This window comes from Phacochoerus africanus, chromosome 3 (assembly GCF_016906955.1).
Source record: "Phacochoerus africanus isolate WHEZ1 chromosome 3, ROS_Pafr_v1, whole genome shotgun sequence".
Classification (NCBI taxonomy): domain Eukaryota; kingdom Metazoa; phylum Chordata; class Mammalia; order Artiodactyla; family Suidae; genus Phacochoerus; species Phacochoerus africanus.
Window position 1 is genome coordinate 10,309,708 of NC_062546.1, and position 18,292 is coordinate 10,327,999.

General features: G+C 48.1%; 1 protein-coding gene across 6 annotated transcripts in view; it reads left to right on the top strand.

Annotated features, from left to right (window-relative positions):
- NFATC2 (nuclear factor of activated T cells 2) overlaps positions 1–18,292 on the top strand; it is a 164,360-nt gene that overhangs the window by 73,847 nt on the left and 72,221 nt on the right. For all 6 annotated transcript variants that reach the window (XM_047770859.1, XM_047770856.1, XM_047770855.1 and 3 more), the window contains exons 4-5: positions 9,569–9,771; positions 10,993–11,165. In XM_047770859.1, coding sequence (XP_047626815.1) covers positions 9,569–9,771; positions 10,993–11,165 — 376 coding nt within the window. The remainder of the gene's footprint in view (positions 1–9,568; positions 9,772–10,992; positions 11,166–18,292) is intronic.

Sequence of the window (18,292 nt, forward strand, 5' to 3'; positions counted from 1 at the left end):
TTTCTCAGTCATTATACCAATTTACATTCCCACCAACAGTGTAGGAGGGTTCTCTTTTGTCCACAGCTTCTCTAGCATTGGTTATTTGTAGACATATTAATGATGCCACTCTGACTGGTGTGAGGTGGTACCGTATTGTGGTTTTGATTTGCATTTCTCCAATAATTAGTGATGTTAAGCATCTTTCCATGTGCCTACTGGCCATCCGTGTGTCTTCTTTGGAGAAATGTCTACTTACGCCCATGTTTTTGATTGGATTGTTTGGTTTTTTTTGGTTGAGTTGTGTGAGTTGTTTGTATATTTTGAAGATTAAGCCCTTGTCCATTGCAGCACTTGCAACTCTTTTCTCCCAGTCTGTAGGTTGTCTTTTCATTTTGTTAATGGTTTCCTTTGCTGTGCAAAAGCTTGTAAATTTGATTAGGTCCCATTTATTTGTTTTTGTTTTTATTTTTATTGCCTTGGGAGACTGACCTAAGACAACATTTGTACAGTTTATGTCAGAGAATGTTTTGCCTGTGCGCTCTTCTAGGAGTTTTATGGTGTCATGTCTTATGTTTAAGTCTTTAAGCCGTTTTCAGTTTATTTTTGTGCGTGGTGTGAGGGCGTGTTTAGTTAGTTTCATTAATTTACATGCAGCTGTCCAATTTCCCCAGTACCACTTGCTGAAGGGACTGTGTCTTTCTCATTTTATATTCTTGCCTCCTTTGCTGAAGATTAATTGACCATAGGTATCTGGGTCCTCTCTGTTCCACTGGTCTGTATGTCTGTTTTTGTATCAGTACCACACTGTCTTGATTACTGTAGCTTTGTAATAGTGTCTGAAGTCTGGAGAGGTATGCCTCCTGTTTTATTTTTTTTCCTCAGAATAGCTTTTGCAATTCTGGGTCTTTAATGGCACCATATAAATTTTTGGATTATTTGTTCTAATTCTGTAAAAAATGTCACAGGTAATTTGATCACATTAAATCTGTGGATTGTTTTGGGTAGTCTGGCCATTTTCATAATATTAATTCTTCCAATCCAGGAACATGTGATATCTTTCCATTTCTTCAAACCCTCCTTAATTTCCTTAGTAATGTTTTATGGTTCTCAGCACATAAGTCACCTCCTTGGTCAGGTTTATTCCCAAGTATTATTATTATTTTTTTTTGGTGGATTTTAAAGGGTGTGATTTTTTTATATATTCCTTTTCTATTATTTTATTATTTTTTATATATTCCTTTTTCTATTATTTAGTATACAGAAATGCAACTAATTTCTGAATGTTAATCTTGTATCCTCCTACTTTGATGAATTCATTTATCACCTCAAGTAGTTTTTGTGTGGCCTCCTTAGGGTTTTCTATATATAGTATCATGTCATCTGCATGTAGTGACAATTTTCCCTCTACCAATTTGGATTGTCTGTCTGTCTGTCTGTCTGTCTGTCTGTCTCTCTCTCTCTCTCTCTTTCTTTCTTTCTTTCTTTCTTTCTTTCTTTCTTTCTTTCTTTCTCTCTCTCTCTCTCTCTCTCTCTCTCTCTTTCTCTCTTCCTCCCTCCCTCCCTTCCTTCCTTCCTTCCTTCCTTCTTGCTGTGGCTAGGACTTACAGTACTGTGTTGAATAAAAGTGACGAGAGTGGGCATCCTTGTCTTGTTTCAGATTTTAGTGGGAAGGCTTTATGCTTTTCTCTGTTGAGTATTATATTAATGATGGGTTTGTCATAAATGGCTTTATTATGTTGAGATATGTTCCTTCTATAGTTATGGTATATTTTGGAGATTATTCTATATCAGTATATGACCAGCTTCCTTGAGGTGCCCCATATGGTTGCCCAGATTGTGCACTGCACAACTCCAGGGGTTGCCATTCATGTTAACTGTCATGCTGGTCCCCACATACTCATTCTTTTGAAAATAACAGTGTTATAGTCCATAATGTACCACTCCTGATTTAACCACTACTCTTTTGATGGACCTTTAGGTTGTTTCCAATCTGTTGCTATTTTAAAAGTGCTGCATTGAATAACTTTGTCAGTTGTTTTTTTCCTGCATACCTGCCAGGACATCCATAGGATAACCCACTCACTAGTATCAAAATTACTACATCCAAGGGAGGGTACATTGTAATTTTGAAAGATAACTGCGAAATTGTCTACCACAGATCTGGGCACACCCTATTTCTGCAGACTCTGCTCCCAGGTTTACGTATTTCAACCAGAAGGTTTTGCCTGGAAGACACCCTTGTTCTGCCTTTTGTATCAGTCACACATCAGGCAGAGGAAGGAAATATCCCTCCTGCCATCAGACCTGGGCTCAAACTCCTACACTGCCGCTTGCTTGGTTGGGGACCTCATGTCTCTGAGTCCCAGTTTCCTCATCTATAAAATGGCAGTTGAATAGTTCATGGAGCTTTAGGAGGATGAAAAGGGGACAGAAACGCAACAAATAATTTGGGCAACTAATTATTTCTTGCCAATTATGAGAAAAACAACAGAGAAGACTATTACTGGGAGGCCCCACCTTGTCCAGGGAACAAGGAAAGACTTTTTTAGGAAGTAATATTTGCGCCACACTCTGCAGTATGACTAGGAATTAACTAGGGTGGAGGTGGGGTGAGGGTGGCAGGGTGTAGGAGGTGGGTTGTTCCTGAAAGATCAGACACAGGGAGCCCATGGTAAGGGGTGGAGCATGATGTGGGGCGGGGCCAGATCAGCGTGGCCTTGGAGCCAGTGCAAGTGACTAATGGCCAACTGAAATTTACAAAAGGTCCTTCTGGTCACCAGGTGGAAAACAGTGGGGGGGGGGGGACTAGAGGGAATGCTGGGGAACTCGTTAGGAAGGAAACAGGGGTGGTTTGGACCAGGGTGGAAGTGATGGATGCGGAAAGGACGGTAGGCGTGAGTGCACTTTAGGAACTCAAATGGATGGGACTTTCAGATGGATCCCATATGGAGGTGAGGCAGAGGAAGGTATCATGAATTTGGATTTTTAATGATTTTATTAATATGTGTTCATTAGGTGGATACAGAATGCTTGTTGGGATCCCTGGGGTGAGAGTAAAATCATGGGCTACTGTGTGTGTGTGTGTGATGGACATGGGGTTGAGGTAGCAGCTATGTTCTGCAATTTTTGCACCCAAAAATAAAGGCAGAATTTGAGATCCGTGTGTATTTGTGAAATCCTTCTCCCCATGCTCTGTGTGGCAATTGGGAATTACAATAAAACGTCCCCGTGGGCTTTCCCTTCTTTCAGAATGTAATCTTTGAGGATGATACCAATTTCCTCATATTCCCAATTCAACAACAGGAAAAAAAATGCTACTTAACATTGTTAAAGTTTGATTTTAGTCAAATTCAAAACAGTGTCCTTGGCCAGTTGCCATTTTGAAAATCAATCCCACATTTCCGATGAGATGGCAGCCTCGTCCATCTGAGAGTATTTAGAAAGCTCAGAGCAGAGTTGATAGAAAAATCATTTTCAAGAAAGTGTCATCTGTGAGTTCTTATTGCATCATTATATAATGGGGACTGTTTGAACAACCTAAACGCCCAACTGTAGGGGTTAAAACTGTGGGTCCAAAAGAGGATGGAAATGGGGGGGAGGGGGCAGAATTTAAGGCAGCACTTGCTCTCAGGGACCCAGTTTGCATCTGCTCGGCCCTGAGAGCCAGGGCTTCCTCAAATTGTGTGCCCAGGCTTCTCCCTTGCCTTCTGTCCATCTAAGCCCAGGGGGAGAGTATGCAGTCGTTTGAGATGGTCTCATGGTCTCATCAAACGGCATTTAATGGCAAAGAAAAATGGTCACATTATATTTAGTGGCAACAATATCTAAAATAGAACCCCAGGTATGTTTCTCTCTGTGCCTAGAAGAAGAGTCGAGAAGGAGAGACTAAGGAAGCTAAAATGCTTGCTTACTCTGAGGGAGTATTTTCTTTATGTATTTTGATATCATCTCTTGTTTGTACAGTGATTGGTGAACGTTTATTACTTTTATAATAAGACGAAGGGAAAGTAAGTATCAGCCCCACCAGTACCCTTCGATCTGTGCATCAGGACAGTTACCTTGCTGCTGAGAATGGGCAGAGCTTGAACTGGGGGCTAGGGGTGTGCCTGCGGAGTTTCTCTGGGAACCTGGCGGGGGGCAGTCTCTGAGATGCGGAGACCGTGTTTACTTCTAGATTCCTCTGGCAGAGCTGGCGGGATGGACCTGCCTGTCTTAATATACCCAGTCCAGGATCTGGGGGAGTCAGGAGTCAGCTGGGACACAGAGGAAGACCGTGTGGCCACGTCCCCAGGATTCTACCTGGTGCTTATGAACTATAGGGTCCTGAGCAAGTTGCTTAACCCTGCTGAGCCTCAGCTCTCTCATCCAAGAAAGGGACCACCCTGTGTCCCCCTCTGTGCGTTGCTAGGCAGATGAAAGCAGCTCTGATACCCCCGCCCTGGGCATCAGGCCCCTGCGATGTGCCTCAGAAGCCCCCCTTCTTCCTGGAACCTTGTAGACTGTCTGGGAAATGGCAAGAAGCAGAAAACTTTCGCTCTCACCTCGGCTGCAGGAAGTGGAACCACTTCTCCTTTGGAGGCTGGCTGACCTTGAGCTTCTAGATTGCAGTGGGCTGGCGTCTGCTGTGCCTGGGAGGTGACCCTGCTTGCCACGTTCCTGAGGTGGCCCTACCTTTGGAGAAGCCTGGAGAGAGGCCTCGAGACCCAGGTCTCCCTAAAACGAGGACAGCAGGGTGTTTGGGACCTCGGGAGCAGGGCACGCCATCCCACGACATTAAGTTCTGTTTGCAGGACCCAAATCACTCAGTTTTTAGACACAGGTAAATAGCCCTGTGCTCTTAGCAAACCTCCAGAGGGCTGGCAAGGCTCCTCCAGGATGAACATGCTCTGGGCACCTTCTCCCACCTTCTGGGGAAGGGGAGGGTGGAGATGGGGGTGGGGGAAGTGTGCTTTCCATGCAAAGAGGCTTCTCCCTGCCCCCACCCTGGGCCCCCATGTCAGGGGCTGTTTAACTGCCCACAGAGGAGTCAGAGTGAGTGTCGGGCTTCCACCGTGCACGAGGTCGTTTCGGGTTGTTTTTCCTATCGTGAGTCTTTCCCACTCGTTCTTTGCTTCTCCATTCAATTCTGTCACATCACCTCCATGGTGTGGCTTGTGTCATCCTCCAATGACAGGGACACTTCTCATTTCGTGGGCACCTCCCGTGCGCTTGCTTTGGGGCCCTACCAGGTCATCTTTTCTAGCCTTTGAAAGAGCCCCGGGTGGTGGATGCTGATGTCCTTGTTTTATGTGAGTAAATGGAAACTGAGAGAGGTGGGGTCACTGCTCTGGGGTCACACAGCTGCTAGTAAGAAGCAGAGCCTGGACCGACAGCCGGGTATGTGTGACCCAGAGTGAAATCCTTTCTCCTTTCTGCTGTCCCCGGGACGGGGGCCCGCACGAGGTGAGGGGGTTCCATCTGCTCAGATGGCGTCAGCTAGTTCAGCTCAGGCAGGGGCTGCTCTGGGACTCAGAGAGGTTCTGCCGAGAGATGCAGGTTCCTCTCTCAAGGGGCAGCATTATTTGTTTTGGATGCTGTTGCCTGTTTCTCTTCCCCCCTCCCCCGCCCCCTCCCTCCTCTCTCTCCCCCTCCCCTCTCTCCTCCTCCTCCTCCTTCCCTTTCTCTCTTGTTCAGCAGGAAGAATGCTCTTGATCTTATAATTTAGCACTTGCTTGTGTTTCCTTTGGGGACCTGATCTGCATTCTGTGACCTGTGGCTGTGGATCAGAGAGCCGCTGTGGACCAGATGCCAAGGGCACAGACAGTGTGCTGGGAGTGGACTTAGAGGTGGAAGGCTCAGAGTTCACATCTGGCTCTGCCCTGTGCTCACAGGGGCTGTTAGGGCAAGTTGCCAGGCCTCTGCCAGCCTCCGTTTCCTCGTCTATAAAACAGGCCCATCCTCCCTCCCGAGAATCGTGGGGATGCTTGTAAAATGTGGGGCGCGTGTGCTTGGCCGGTGGGCAGTGTACGCTTAGCTCTTTCGCCCTCCTGTCACTGGTGACCGTGGATCCCATGTGCTCACTGATCACGTTGAACCAAAAACACACACACTTCCTGCTGCCATGGACTTCCTGCTCAGGTGAGAAAGAGAGCTGCTCAGCGAATAAACAACCAACAAGACAATTTCAGATGGTAATGAACAACTCTTCTAGGGGTGTGCCAGCGAATGTGTAAGAGCCAGTCCTCTGGAAATCAAGAGCCCCAATGTGTAGCATTGGCCAGTTTTTGTGGTGCAGAAATTCTCACCGTGGCTGATTTCAGGCTCCCAAAGTGACATCTCATAGCTCTTAAAATTCCTGAAATTGTAACCCACTGGCTCTTGCAAGGCTGAAAGAGCTGCTCTGGCACTGGGTGTTTGTAAATAATGTGCTTTGGGAAAGACCTGAAGATCCGAGAGCTCAGTGTGCCCGTGGAAGAGTGTGCCAGGCAGCAGGATGGCTGTGCAAAGGCCCTGAGGTTGAAGAGCACGTGGTGTGCTCAGGGAACGGAAGGACAGCTGGTGTTGCGAGGAGCCTAGTGCCGTGGCAGGCCGGGGAGGCACAGGCTGGCCTGTGGAAGCCTCATAGACCGTGCACCAAGACTGGACTTTATTCTCTGGCCCCAGGAAGTCTTTGGAGGGTTGTTAGCAGAGGAACATCTGGGTCTGATTTGCATTTGTTAAAGATGAGTGGACTGTTCCGTTAAAGACCAGCAAGAGGTCAGTGAGGGAGCGGGGCCGGTCACTCCAGGGAGAGGCAGTGGTGGCTTGGGCTGGCGTGCCATCAGGCGAGGGGACAGAGGTGGCCGGATGCAGGTGGAGCCTGGGGGACGTGACAGATTTTATCTCCAGGTGTTCTCTGGCTGTTTCCTCTGAGTCCACACAGCCTGCAATTTCTGCTCTCCGGTCCCAGTGAGGCGGGAGGAACTGCGCGCCCTTCGGCTCACTGTCTCTTCTCTACTCTCCTCCTTGCTGCTGTGTGATAACTGTGTTTACCGGCTCCTGATGGATCCAGGAGGGGACTCGAGGAGAGGTAGTGATCTTGGGTCCAAATGCAGAGCCAGAACAACAAAGACAAAATCTCTTTTCAGTGCTGCGCTTCTTCTTTGATTTTTGGTCACGAACAGCGCCCTACTCTTCAATTTGCATGGGGGGAGGGTAAGAGACCGACTTCATTGCCACCTCTGCCCGAGGGTGCCTCTCGGGTGTGTATCAGACACGTATGTAAATTTTGTGGGTGGCAGCCTGGCGGGTGATGAAGAAGGCTGCCATCTGGCTCTGCCCCACCCTTAGCTTGCCTGCCTCTCAGCGTAGCATTTGGGAGGGCTCGCGAGGATGCCATCTCTCTGGACCGGCGCTGTCCTGGAGAACTCTTCTCGAGGATGGCCATGTCCAGAACTGTGCCATCCATCCATTCCAGTAGCCACCAGCCAGTGGTGGCTACCAAGCATTTGAAATGTGTGGCGTGCGTGACGGAGAAACTAAACTGTCAGTTTAATTGTGGTATTTACTGTGTTGGACGGTGCAATTCTAGACCCTGTGAAGTTGTCTATCATCCTGGGGTCTTGGGGTTTTGGCAGTTGACTAGATCCTGCTGAAATTTTGTAGAACTCTGTGGACGGATGCGATCTCACCGAGTTGTCACTTGTCATGCCCACCCGCCACCACCACCACCACCAAGGAGCAGGGGCGCGCAGAGGGATTACATGCTTTGCCAAGCATTTCTCAGCTGGGAGTGGCAAGGCAGAAACCCATCTTTCAGCTCAACACCCTTTTTTTTCTTTTCTTATGTATAGTTTTCAAAACCAGTGTTAAATTTCACAAGTTGCCACGAAGCTCTTCTGCTTCTAGTTTTTTTTTACATCAAAAATACTCTTAATGATCTGACATCTTGGTTAGACCGTTCTTTAAGTTTTTTCATTTTTAATGTTTTATTGAGATACCGTTGATTTACAAGATTGTGTTTTTTTAATACTTCAATAAAACTTAATTTTTTAATTACTCAATGAATTTATTACATTTCTAGTTGTACAATGATCATCACAATCCAATTTTATAGGATTTCCATCCCACACCCCCAGCGCATCCCCCCACCCCGCAAACTGTCTCCTCCTTTGCAGAACAGATACTGACTCACAGACTTTGAAAAACTTAGGGTTTTTACAAGGTTGTGTTAAGTTCTGCTGTCAACAGAGTGATTCAGTTATGCATATACACACATCCATTCTCTTGCAAATTCTTTCCCCACATAGCTGCTGCTTCTAACTTTGTGAGTTCAAGTCCTGGTTGACCACCTTCTCAACTTGATCTCCTCCTCCATCCCTAGAAATGAGGGCAGTGTGGTCTGTCTGGAGTGCATCCTTCCACACCTTTTTGTCTTGTATTCCCGTGAGTGTAAATGAATGGATTACAAACATTTAGCATTAAAAAAAAAAAAAAAAAAGAAGCTGTATTCTGCCATCCATATTGTCCTACAAATTGCTTTACTTTCTCAGCACTGTGTTTAGATCTTCCCGGGTGAATTCATGGGTCTTCCCCACACTGTTCTTTTCCTGTTGTAGTCTTTCCTGATCTGGACATGTCATCTCATCACTCATAAGCACAATCAGGGAAAACTCTTCTTTCATTATTCCGTTTGTTTCAGCAAACATTTTGGTGCATATTTCCTGCATACACTACATTTCATCCAGGGTACATACCAACAAGTGGATGTATTAGTTCATAGGGAATATGTACTTTTTTTTTTCAAGGCCACACCCATGGCATATGGAGGTTCCCAGGCTAGGGGTCCAATTGGAGCTGGAGCCAACTGACCTACGCCACAGCCACAGCCAGATCTGAACAGCATCTGTGACGTACACCACAGCTCACAGCAACACCAGATCCTTAACCCTCTGAGCGAGGCCAGGGATCCAACCTGTGTCCTCGTGAATGCTAGTCAGATTCGTTTTCCATTGAGCCACAACGGGAACTCTGGAATATGTACTTTTAATAGCTGCTACTTCAATATGATTTAAAATAATTATACCAATTTATGTTTCTTTTGGCTGCGGGAGAGTGGCTATAAGTGTCCTTATAGCTTCCCAAACACTTGACAGTTTTAAATATCTACATGGGTGTCCACCTAATGGGAGAAAAATGGTATCCCTTGGTTATTTAATTTGTATTTTTCTGCTCACAAGTCAGATTGAACATCTCTTCTGTGCTAATCATCATTCGTCTTTCTGTTAATTGCCTGTTCCAATCGCTTATCCTCACTCTCATCCCTGCCACGCCACCCCCAACAACCATAGTTTCTGGGTGTTTCTCCAGAAGTGCAGTTCTGTCTACTGTAGAGCTCATGGCTCATGGCTGCTTAATATCCTATTTTAGAGAGGATCCCTGTATTTATCCGAGCAGTCCCCTCTGGCTGGGCATCACAGTTGCTCCCAGTTGTCCATGCCTCTAGACAATGCAGCAGTCAGTCCTGTGGTTGTTTCTGCTACCCCTGAGCATCTCTGATATTTTGTGTGTGTCGGACAGTAGCCGCCATACCCTTCAATAATTCTGTTTTCTCTTCCCCCCCCCCCAGCTCCATGGCTACATGGAAAACAAGCCCCTGGGGCTTCAGATCTTCATCGGGACGGCTGACGAGCGGATCCTTAAGCCCCACGCCTTCTATCAAGTGCACCGAATCACGGGGAAAACTGTCACCACCACCAGCTATGAGAAGATCGTGGGCAACACCAAAGTCCTGGAGATTCCGCTGGAGCCAAAAAACAACATGAGGGCCACGTAAGGGCTGGGGGCCGAGGGCCGTGGGTCTTCGTGGGGAAGTGAGGGGGGCCACGTGGCAGGGCTTTGGGAGAGGGGACGCTGTGACACGGATGGAAGCAGCTGTGGATGATAGTTCCCAATCTGTGATGGACCCATAGAGAGTTCTGGCTTTTAAAGCTTCTGTTTTGAAAGTCCTAGACCTAGCTTTTTTTTTCAAGTGCCTTGAGAAAAAGAATGCTTAGGAAACTTCGGATTACGTTGCTTGGGATGAGGCCAAATTTATTTACATTTAAAATTTTGACTCAATGAAAATTATTAGGTAATGATGATTAGGTTAGATAGATCTAACCTCCCAGAGCTAATATGGCTATGGCTAAAGTGTGGGAAACCTTGCACCCCCGTATTGGCGTTTAAAAAACATGATTAGAGAATGATCGCGAACGTGAGAACTGCGAGAAACATGCCAAGGGCTCCTGTTGTACTGTCTGCTCAGATTGACCAATTGCTACCAAATTTCACATTTGCTCTGTTACTCTGCATCCTTCTCTCTCCATTTGTCCCTGAACTGTTTGAGAGTTAATGGCAAACATCATACCTTTTTACTGCCACACTCTTGAGCGTGCACTTCCTGAGAACAAGCATGCTCTCACGTGACCATGGCACACTGATCCGGTGGAAGGTACTTTGTGTCCATACACCACTCTTACTATTGAATAGTCCGTAATCAAATTTTCACCAGTTGTGTATTTGAGGTTTTCAGATACCCCCCCCCCCTTTTTTTAATGGCCACACCTGGAGCATATGGAAGTTCCCAGGCCAGGGATTGAATCTCAGCTGCTGCTGTGACCTGTGCTGCAGCTGTGGTAACGCTAGATCCTTAACCCAACTGCACTGGGCCAGGAATTGAACTTGCGCCTCTGTAGTGACCCAAGCCGCTGCAGTCACAGCAGGAATGCCTCAGATATTTTTGAGAGTAGAACAGTTGGCAGGCAGAATCTCCCTAGGGAAGTACTTGACACTGGGGACTTTTGCTAATTACTTGGTAAGTGTTTCCCCCCCATCTTAGTCTAAATTCCTGGCTGAAATATTTGTCTCAGGGAATTGCAGTCCCCCCACCCCCACCCCAGCGCGGGGCTGGCGGTGGAATTATTTCGGTCCTCTGACTGGGCCGGTCCTGTGGCTGACCTTTCCCGTTCCCCGAGATGGTGGGTTGTAAATGGGTCCCCCGCTTTCTGGCAGCATCGACTGCGCGGGGATCCTGAAGCTGAGGAACGCGGACATCGAGCTGCGGAAAGGCGAGACCGACATTGGGAGAAAGAACACGCGCGTGAGGCTGGTTTTCCGGGTGCACATTCCAGAGGCCAGCGGAAGGATCATCTCCCTGCAGACGGCCTCTAACCCCATTGAGTGCTGTAAGTTGGCTTCTGGGCGCCGTCCGTCTTGGCAGGTGCACCCAACGTGACCTTCTAGCCTGGGCGAGGTAGCCTGGGCAAAGCACCCAGCAAGAATGGGCAGGACCCCCAGGGATCAATAGTGAGCCCAAGCTGACCAGAGAGGCCAGGGCCAGAGCACATTTAAGGGTTTCACTCTGCTTCATTTTACCTGTGGAGGGTTTAATGTAAAAAATAATGTGGCTAATAAGTAGCCTACAGCTTAGCTGAGGAGGTTTGAAATGTGTGAATGCTGTGTTGGTCTCCAACAGGGTAGATGGAGTTGCGTTGAGCTCACGGTATTTAAGGTCCTTCTTTTATTTTCTCCTCTCTTCTTTCAATAGAATAATCATACTGTCGTGGTGGCCCTTGCTTACAGAACTGTGACTCCACCAGTCACTGGGCTAAGTGCTCATTAACCATTCAGCAGTCCTTGGCAATCGCTGGTGTCATGATGCCCCTTTTACAGAAGAGGCAGGAGAGAGATGAAGGGTTGGGTAATTTGTCCCAGCAGGGCTGGGATTTGAACAGGAGCTTTGGCATGCAGGACCCACGCGTCCCCATCATCCCCAGCCCATCCCCGGGGGTTTATTGAGAATCCGCTCAGTGTCGGGTGCGGGGCTGCGGGTCTGCAGGTGAGCAGGATGTTTCCTCTGTCCTCACCAAGATGATATCTGGTGGAGATAAAGATACCCAAACAAAGATGCCGAAGATTTTCAGAGTCTCGTATGGAGAGGCATTTGGAAGGGCTCTGAGCAGAGACCTTGCTCGGCTCTCCCAGGCTTCAAAAGAAGCTGCTTTGCTCACTCTTAGGGAGTTTGGGCAAGTTTGTTGTGGGATCTTGCAGTGCGACATGACAAAGCTGATGGTCTGTTCAGCTTTTGAGAGTTCAGAAGTCAGTTTTAAAGGCATAAAGAAGGAAAGAAGTAAGCATTGCTTCAGAAACAAAAGCTGTTAATATTATTTTGAGTCTCTTTCCTCTAAGAATTTTTTTTCATGTTGTTAAGATCATATTTCATATGCAGTTTCATTTCAGGTCCCCCCCCCTTTATACTGGACATGTAGGGAGGTCGTGGATATGAGTGAAGCGGGTGGGCAGGCAGCAGCAGGAGGTGGTGGAGACGAGACCGGGAGGCAGTTACTCAAATGCAGCCAGTGTTTCTGTGTGGCAGTGTAGACCCAGTGTGGCCAAACCTTCTTTCCTTTCCTTTCCTTTCCTTTTTTTTTTTTTTGGCTTTTTGCTATTTCTTGGGCCGCTCCCTCGGCATATGGAGGTTCCCAGGCTAGGGGTCGAATCGGAGCTGCAGCCACCGGCCTACACCAGAGCCACAGCAACGCGGGATCCGAGCCGCGTCTGCAACCTATACCACAGCTCATGGCAACGCCGGATTGTTAACCCACTGAGCAAGGGCAGGGACAGAACCCGCAACCTCATGGTTCCTAGTCGGATTCGTTAACCACTGCGCCACGACGGGAACTCCTCCTTTCCTTTCCTTTTCTTTCCTTTCCTCTTCTTTCTTTCTCTCTCTCTCTCTTTCTTTCCTTCCTTCTTCCCTCTCCTTCCTTCCTTCCTTCTTTCTCTTTTTAGGGCTGCACTCACGGCATATGGAAGTTCCCAGGCTAGGAGTCTAATCAGAGCTGCAGCTGCCGGCCTACACCACAGCCACAGCAACACAGGATCCGAGTCATGTCTGCAACCTACACCACAGCTCCCAGCAACCCCAGATCCTTAATCCACTGAGCGAGGCCAGGGATCAAACCCGCATCCTCATGGATTCTAGTCAGATTTGTTTCCGCTGCGCCATGAAGGGAATTCCAAATCTTCTGATTTTTCAAGATGAACCAATCATCTCCTGATTTTTAAAAAGTGGGAACAAATTCAAAAATACTCTGTGGATCAGCTGGGAACTGCACGTGGCTCGGATTCATCAGAGGTACCTTCATCAGACACTAATGAGGAGAGGGAAAGGGTGAGTATTTTAGGCAGAGAGGGTTCAGGAAGGCTGGCGCTCAGGCAGCAGGGGGAGAGGGCGGACCCTTGTGGGGAGAGAAGTCAGATCTTGGTCTCAATTGGTCTTTGGAAAAGGATGAAGGAAGCCTGTGATGTCTTCCAGCTGGTGAGTCAGGATGCGGATCAGGCCGGTGTGGTGGTGAGGTTGTGCTCTGATGGTGGAGGCAGAGGACCCAGTGGCAGACAGCGAGGACACCCAAGGGTTTGAGAAAACATCAGCTCAGAAACACTGGAATTCCCCTCCTCTACCCGGCAGACCCCACCCCGGCCCCCAAGCGCTAGTCGTGGTGGCTGCCCCGCCCTGGCCTTGGTTTTGAGCATCTCAAGATGTTTGGGGAAGGAACCTCGGGCTCTTCCTCCGTGATTTGGGGGATTTTGAGAAGATACGGTCTCTTCTTTCTGGCAAATGACTCAGTCTCCAGGATGGGGCTGCGGTTTGGAGTCAGGTGGGGTGCAGGAGGCCTCCGGGGGGGACCATCCGCACTTCCTCCCCATCTTTGGGTCCCTCCCCATCTTTAGCTCGCGTCAGTCTGAGACTAGGGAGCATCACCGAACTGCGTGCCTCGCCAGCAAGATCCTCGGGGCGTTATAAAGTTGTTGGCACATTGAACAGACAGAGTGGGTTTTTTCATTTTTTTGTTTTTTGGATTCTTTTAAAAAAGTGTTTGGCTGATTCAACTGCTGTGCTCTGACAGATAAGGAAACCGAGACGTTCTCGGTAAAGTGATTCACTCATTTTTACTTGGTAGGCAGCACGGACAGGGTCTGCAGCCTTCCAGTTCCGTGAAACACCTTCTTTTGGTTTCTATGCCACCAGCCCTTCTTGCAGTACCAAGCCGAGCTGCCAAAGGGCCACTTTCCCTCTCACAGAGGGAAGACAGATGCTTCTGTCATTTTAATCTCCTTCTTTGTTCTCTTTTCCTGGATCAGTGCCTGGCTGTTCTGTAAATATTTATGGACTGATGGACTTACTGTTTGTGTGGTCCTTAGGGAAATAGTCCAGAAACAAATTAGTCTCTAATATGCATTGACACGGTGTGCGTATGACAAATAGTTGTTGGACTAAGTGACTTAGGGTATACCCGTGGGGGAAGGTGAGTGGGTGAGAAAAACACTCGTTGGGCTGGTACTTATTTCCAAGGCTAACTTATTTACCTTGGAAGCATCTTTCATCCGATGCCTCAGAGATCAAGGGAGAATTCTTAGAATCTAGTAGAAAAATCTTGCACGAGCCGCTGGAGCTCCCTCTTGGAAAAGGAGTTACTTGCTGGAATGCAGATTCCTTATGTTTATTTACAGGCCGGTGTGCCAGGGGTCAAGACTCCTGGGCTTCTGTTTCCACTATTTCTTCAGTGTTGCCACGGAGCTACTCTGAGTTCCCTCCCTTAATCTCGGCAGAGATTATTTCGAATCTTCTGCAGTAGTCCCAGCTCTAGAGGCCGCTACACCTGCCCTGCTCCAGGCAGATCACCTGCCTCCCACTTGTCCGAGCACATGGGAGAGGCCGGAAGGCAGCGCCCTCATCTTGCCCAACAAGAAACGTCCACACAGTGGCAGTTTCAGGCGGCCCCCTTGAAACGGGACAGTTCTCCTTTCCCCAGAGTGCTCAGCGTCCACTCCAAGTTCAACGCCAAGTTCCCTGTGGTGGTGGAGCCCTGGCGTCCTTGCGCGAGTTTTCCAGGGCTGGCATAACCAGCCCCCACCTGGGAGCCTTACAGCAATGGCAACGGGTTCTCTCTGATCTGGAGGCAGGTGTCGGCTTAGTTCGCTCTGGAGGCTCTGTTGCAGCCTCTCTCCTGGCCTCTGGGGGTGGCCGTTGATCCCCAGTGTTCCTTGGCTTGGAGATGCAACGCTGCACTCTCTGTCCCCATCGCCCCGGGGCTTCCTCTGTGTGCCCTGTGGGTCTCTTCTCAGGACACTCCCCCTGCCTGTAGGGTGCATTCTCATCCAGGGTGACTATCTGCATCCTTATTTATGTCGCCGAAGACCCCGATGGTGAGTGAGGTCACCTGAGGTTCTGGGTGGACGAGAAGTCTTGGTGGGGGTGCTCTTCTACCCACTGCCCTGCTCCCCGTGGCTGCACTTCTCGACTGCACTCCCCTCTCTGGCCCTCAGTTCCCCGGTCCGATCTGCCTCTGATTCCTAGGCTTTGCCTCTGCTGTCACCTCCACCCAGAGCACTGGTTCCTGGTCTTAGCTACATGTGCCTCTCCCTGTGCCCTGACCGCCCACCTTGCTTGTCAGCCTGTCTCAGGGAAGGTTAGGGACCAGCGGGTGTTAGTCAGGGCCTGGCACATAGCAACTGTCTCTAGAACTTCTGCTGAAAAAAATGACAGCGTGAAAACCAGCCTCCGCAGGCTGTGCAGCGGGAGAGGAGGGCAGCGATGAGCTGGAACGGACGTATCCAGCGAGAACCTCCTGTGGGTTTTCTCCCTGCCCTGCGAGGGGCCCCTCTGCTCATCACATTTCAGGAACCATCTCGAGCAATTTACCACCGAGCCAGGCCTGCTCGGGGCACGGAGTGTAAATTCACTTTGCTCGTTTTGCTGGAAGTGGGGGCGCGGGTATGAGGTGTGGACTCAACCATGGAATTTCTCACGTGCTCTTGTCAGTCTCACCCACTTCGTGACATAAATGTGTTTTACTGAAGTGTGATGCAGGCACAGTAAATTAGACGGCAAGTCTTCCGTTCTGCTGCTTGGACAGTTGCCTGCGCCCTCGTGAGCAGCAGAAGACGATTCGGGGTGTTTTGGGTGTTTTCCTTGAGTCCTGAGAGTCCGTGTGGCCCTCGAGTGGTGCCCCCGCCCCAGCCCCCCCACAGGCAAGCCCTGGGCTGCTTTCTGTCACCAGAGATGAGCTTGCTTTCCCTGTTCTAGAACTTCATGGTGGGGAATAGCACAGCACGGACTCGTTTGTGTCTGGTTTGTTTTCCTCAGTAGGACATTTCCGAGAGCCATCACTGTTAGGGCATGATCGGTGCTTCATTCTTTTTTTTCTTTTTTCATTGCTGAGCAGTATTCAATTGTTTCTTTCCCATGGATAGACATTCGGGTTGTTTCCGAGGTTTGGAGATCCTGAATAAGGCTGCTCTGAACATTCTCCTTCAAGGCGTTTGGTGGACAGATGCTCTGATGTCTTTTGAGTAAATACCTGGGGACGGAATCGCTGGGGAAAATACACGTTCCGATTTGTGTATTTTCTGAATCATTTTACACTCTGTGAAGAGCGGATAAGGAGTTCCTGTTATTGCTCAGGGGGTTAAGAACCCAACTAGTATCCATGAAGATCCGGGTTCGATCCCTGGCCTTGCTCGGTGGGTTAAGGAGCCCGTGTTGCCATGAGCTGTGGTGTAGGTCACAGATGCAGCTCAGATCTGGCATTGCTCTGGCTGTGGTGTAGACCAGTGGCTACAGCTCTTATTCGACCCTGAGCCTGGGAACCTCCGTACGAGGCAGGGAAGCCCTAAAAAGAAAAAAAAAAGTGAATGAGAATCCTACTCACTCCATATGCTCATCAGTATTTGGCTTTGTCAGTGATTTTATTATTTTTTTAGTTTAATTAATTTATTTGGTTGCACCCATGGCTTGTACAAGTTCCTGGGCCACCACAGCAGTGACCCAAGCTGTAGTGATGACACCAGATCCTTAACCCACTGCATCACAAGGGAACTCGTTTGTCAGTCTTTTTAATTGTAGCCATTCTGGTGGGTGTAAAATTGTATCTCATTGTGTGTAACCCATAATTTGCATTTCCCTGCAGACTAATGATGCTGAGCCCTAACCTCTATGCTTATTGGCTGACATATGTCTTCTCAGGTGAAGTGTTCAAAGATATTGCCTGTTTTCTATTGTTACTTGTATTTCTGTGCAGTGGTTCTTTTTTTTTATATATATATAATTTTTTTTATTTTCCCACTGTATAGCAAGGGGGTCAGGTTATCCTTACATGTATACATTACAATTACATTTCTTCCCCCACCCTTTTTTCTGTTGCAACATGAGTATCTAGACAAAGTTCTCAATGCTATTCAGCAGGATCTCCTTGTAAATCTATTCTAAGTTGTGTCTGATAAGCCCAAGCTCCCGATCCCTCCCACTCCCTCCCTCTCCCCCTCCCCCTCCCATCAGGCAGCCACAAGTCTCTTCTCCAAGTCCATGATTTTCTTTTCTGAGGAGATGTTCATTTGTGCTGGATATTAGACTCCAGTTATAAGTGATATCATATGGTATTTGTCTTTGTCTTTCTGGCTCATTTCACTCAGTATGAGATTCTCTATTTCCATCCATGTTGCTGCAAATGGCATTATGTCATTCTTTTTTATGGCTGAGTAGTATTCCATTGTGTATATATACCACATCTTCCGAATCCAATCCTCTGTCGATGGGCATTTGGGTTGTTTCCATGTCTTGGCTATTGTGAATAGTGCTGCAATGAACATGCGGGTGCACGTGTCTCTTTTAAGTAGAGTTCTGTCCGGATTGTGCAGTGGTTCCTTATGCCTGTGGATACAAATCCATTGTCAGATTTATGTATCATGACTATTTTCTGCCAGTCTGTGTCTTGCCTGGTTATGTTCCCAATTTTTTATTATGAGCATCAGTATTTTATTTGGATGAAGTTTATTCTTTTCTTTTCCTTTGGGGCTATTTCTCTTTACATTCCCACAAGAATTTGCCACCTATCTGAAGGTAGCAGAGATCTTCTCTTCTCTTTCAGAAACTTTTTTTTTATTGGTCTTTTTTGGGCCGCACCCACGGCATATGGAAGTTCCCAGGCTCCTTCGCGTTCATTCTTTCAATTGCAAATCTATTTGGCGTGCATTTTGGAGGTGAGGAACTGGGGATTCAGCGATGAACCAAAGTCTTGGCCATCATGGAGGTCACGTTCCAGTGAGGAAAACCCACAGTCACCAAGCAGGCAAAGACCTCGTTTCAAACAGAGCCAGGTGTCGTGATGAAAGTCACAAGGACCATGTGTTGGTGGCTGGGGGCTGGGGGAGCAGCAGCCTTGGTCCTGCTGCTCAGGGAAGAGCTCCCTGAAGAGATGGCATGTTAACCTGGACCTGAGTGACGGGGGAGGGTGGCCCAGCCGGAGGGTAG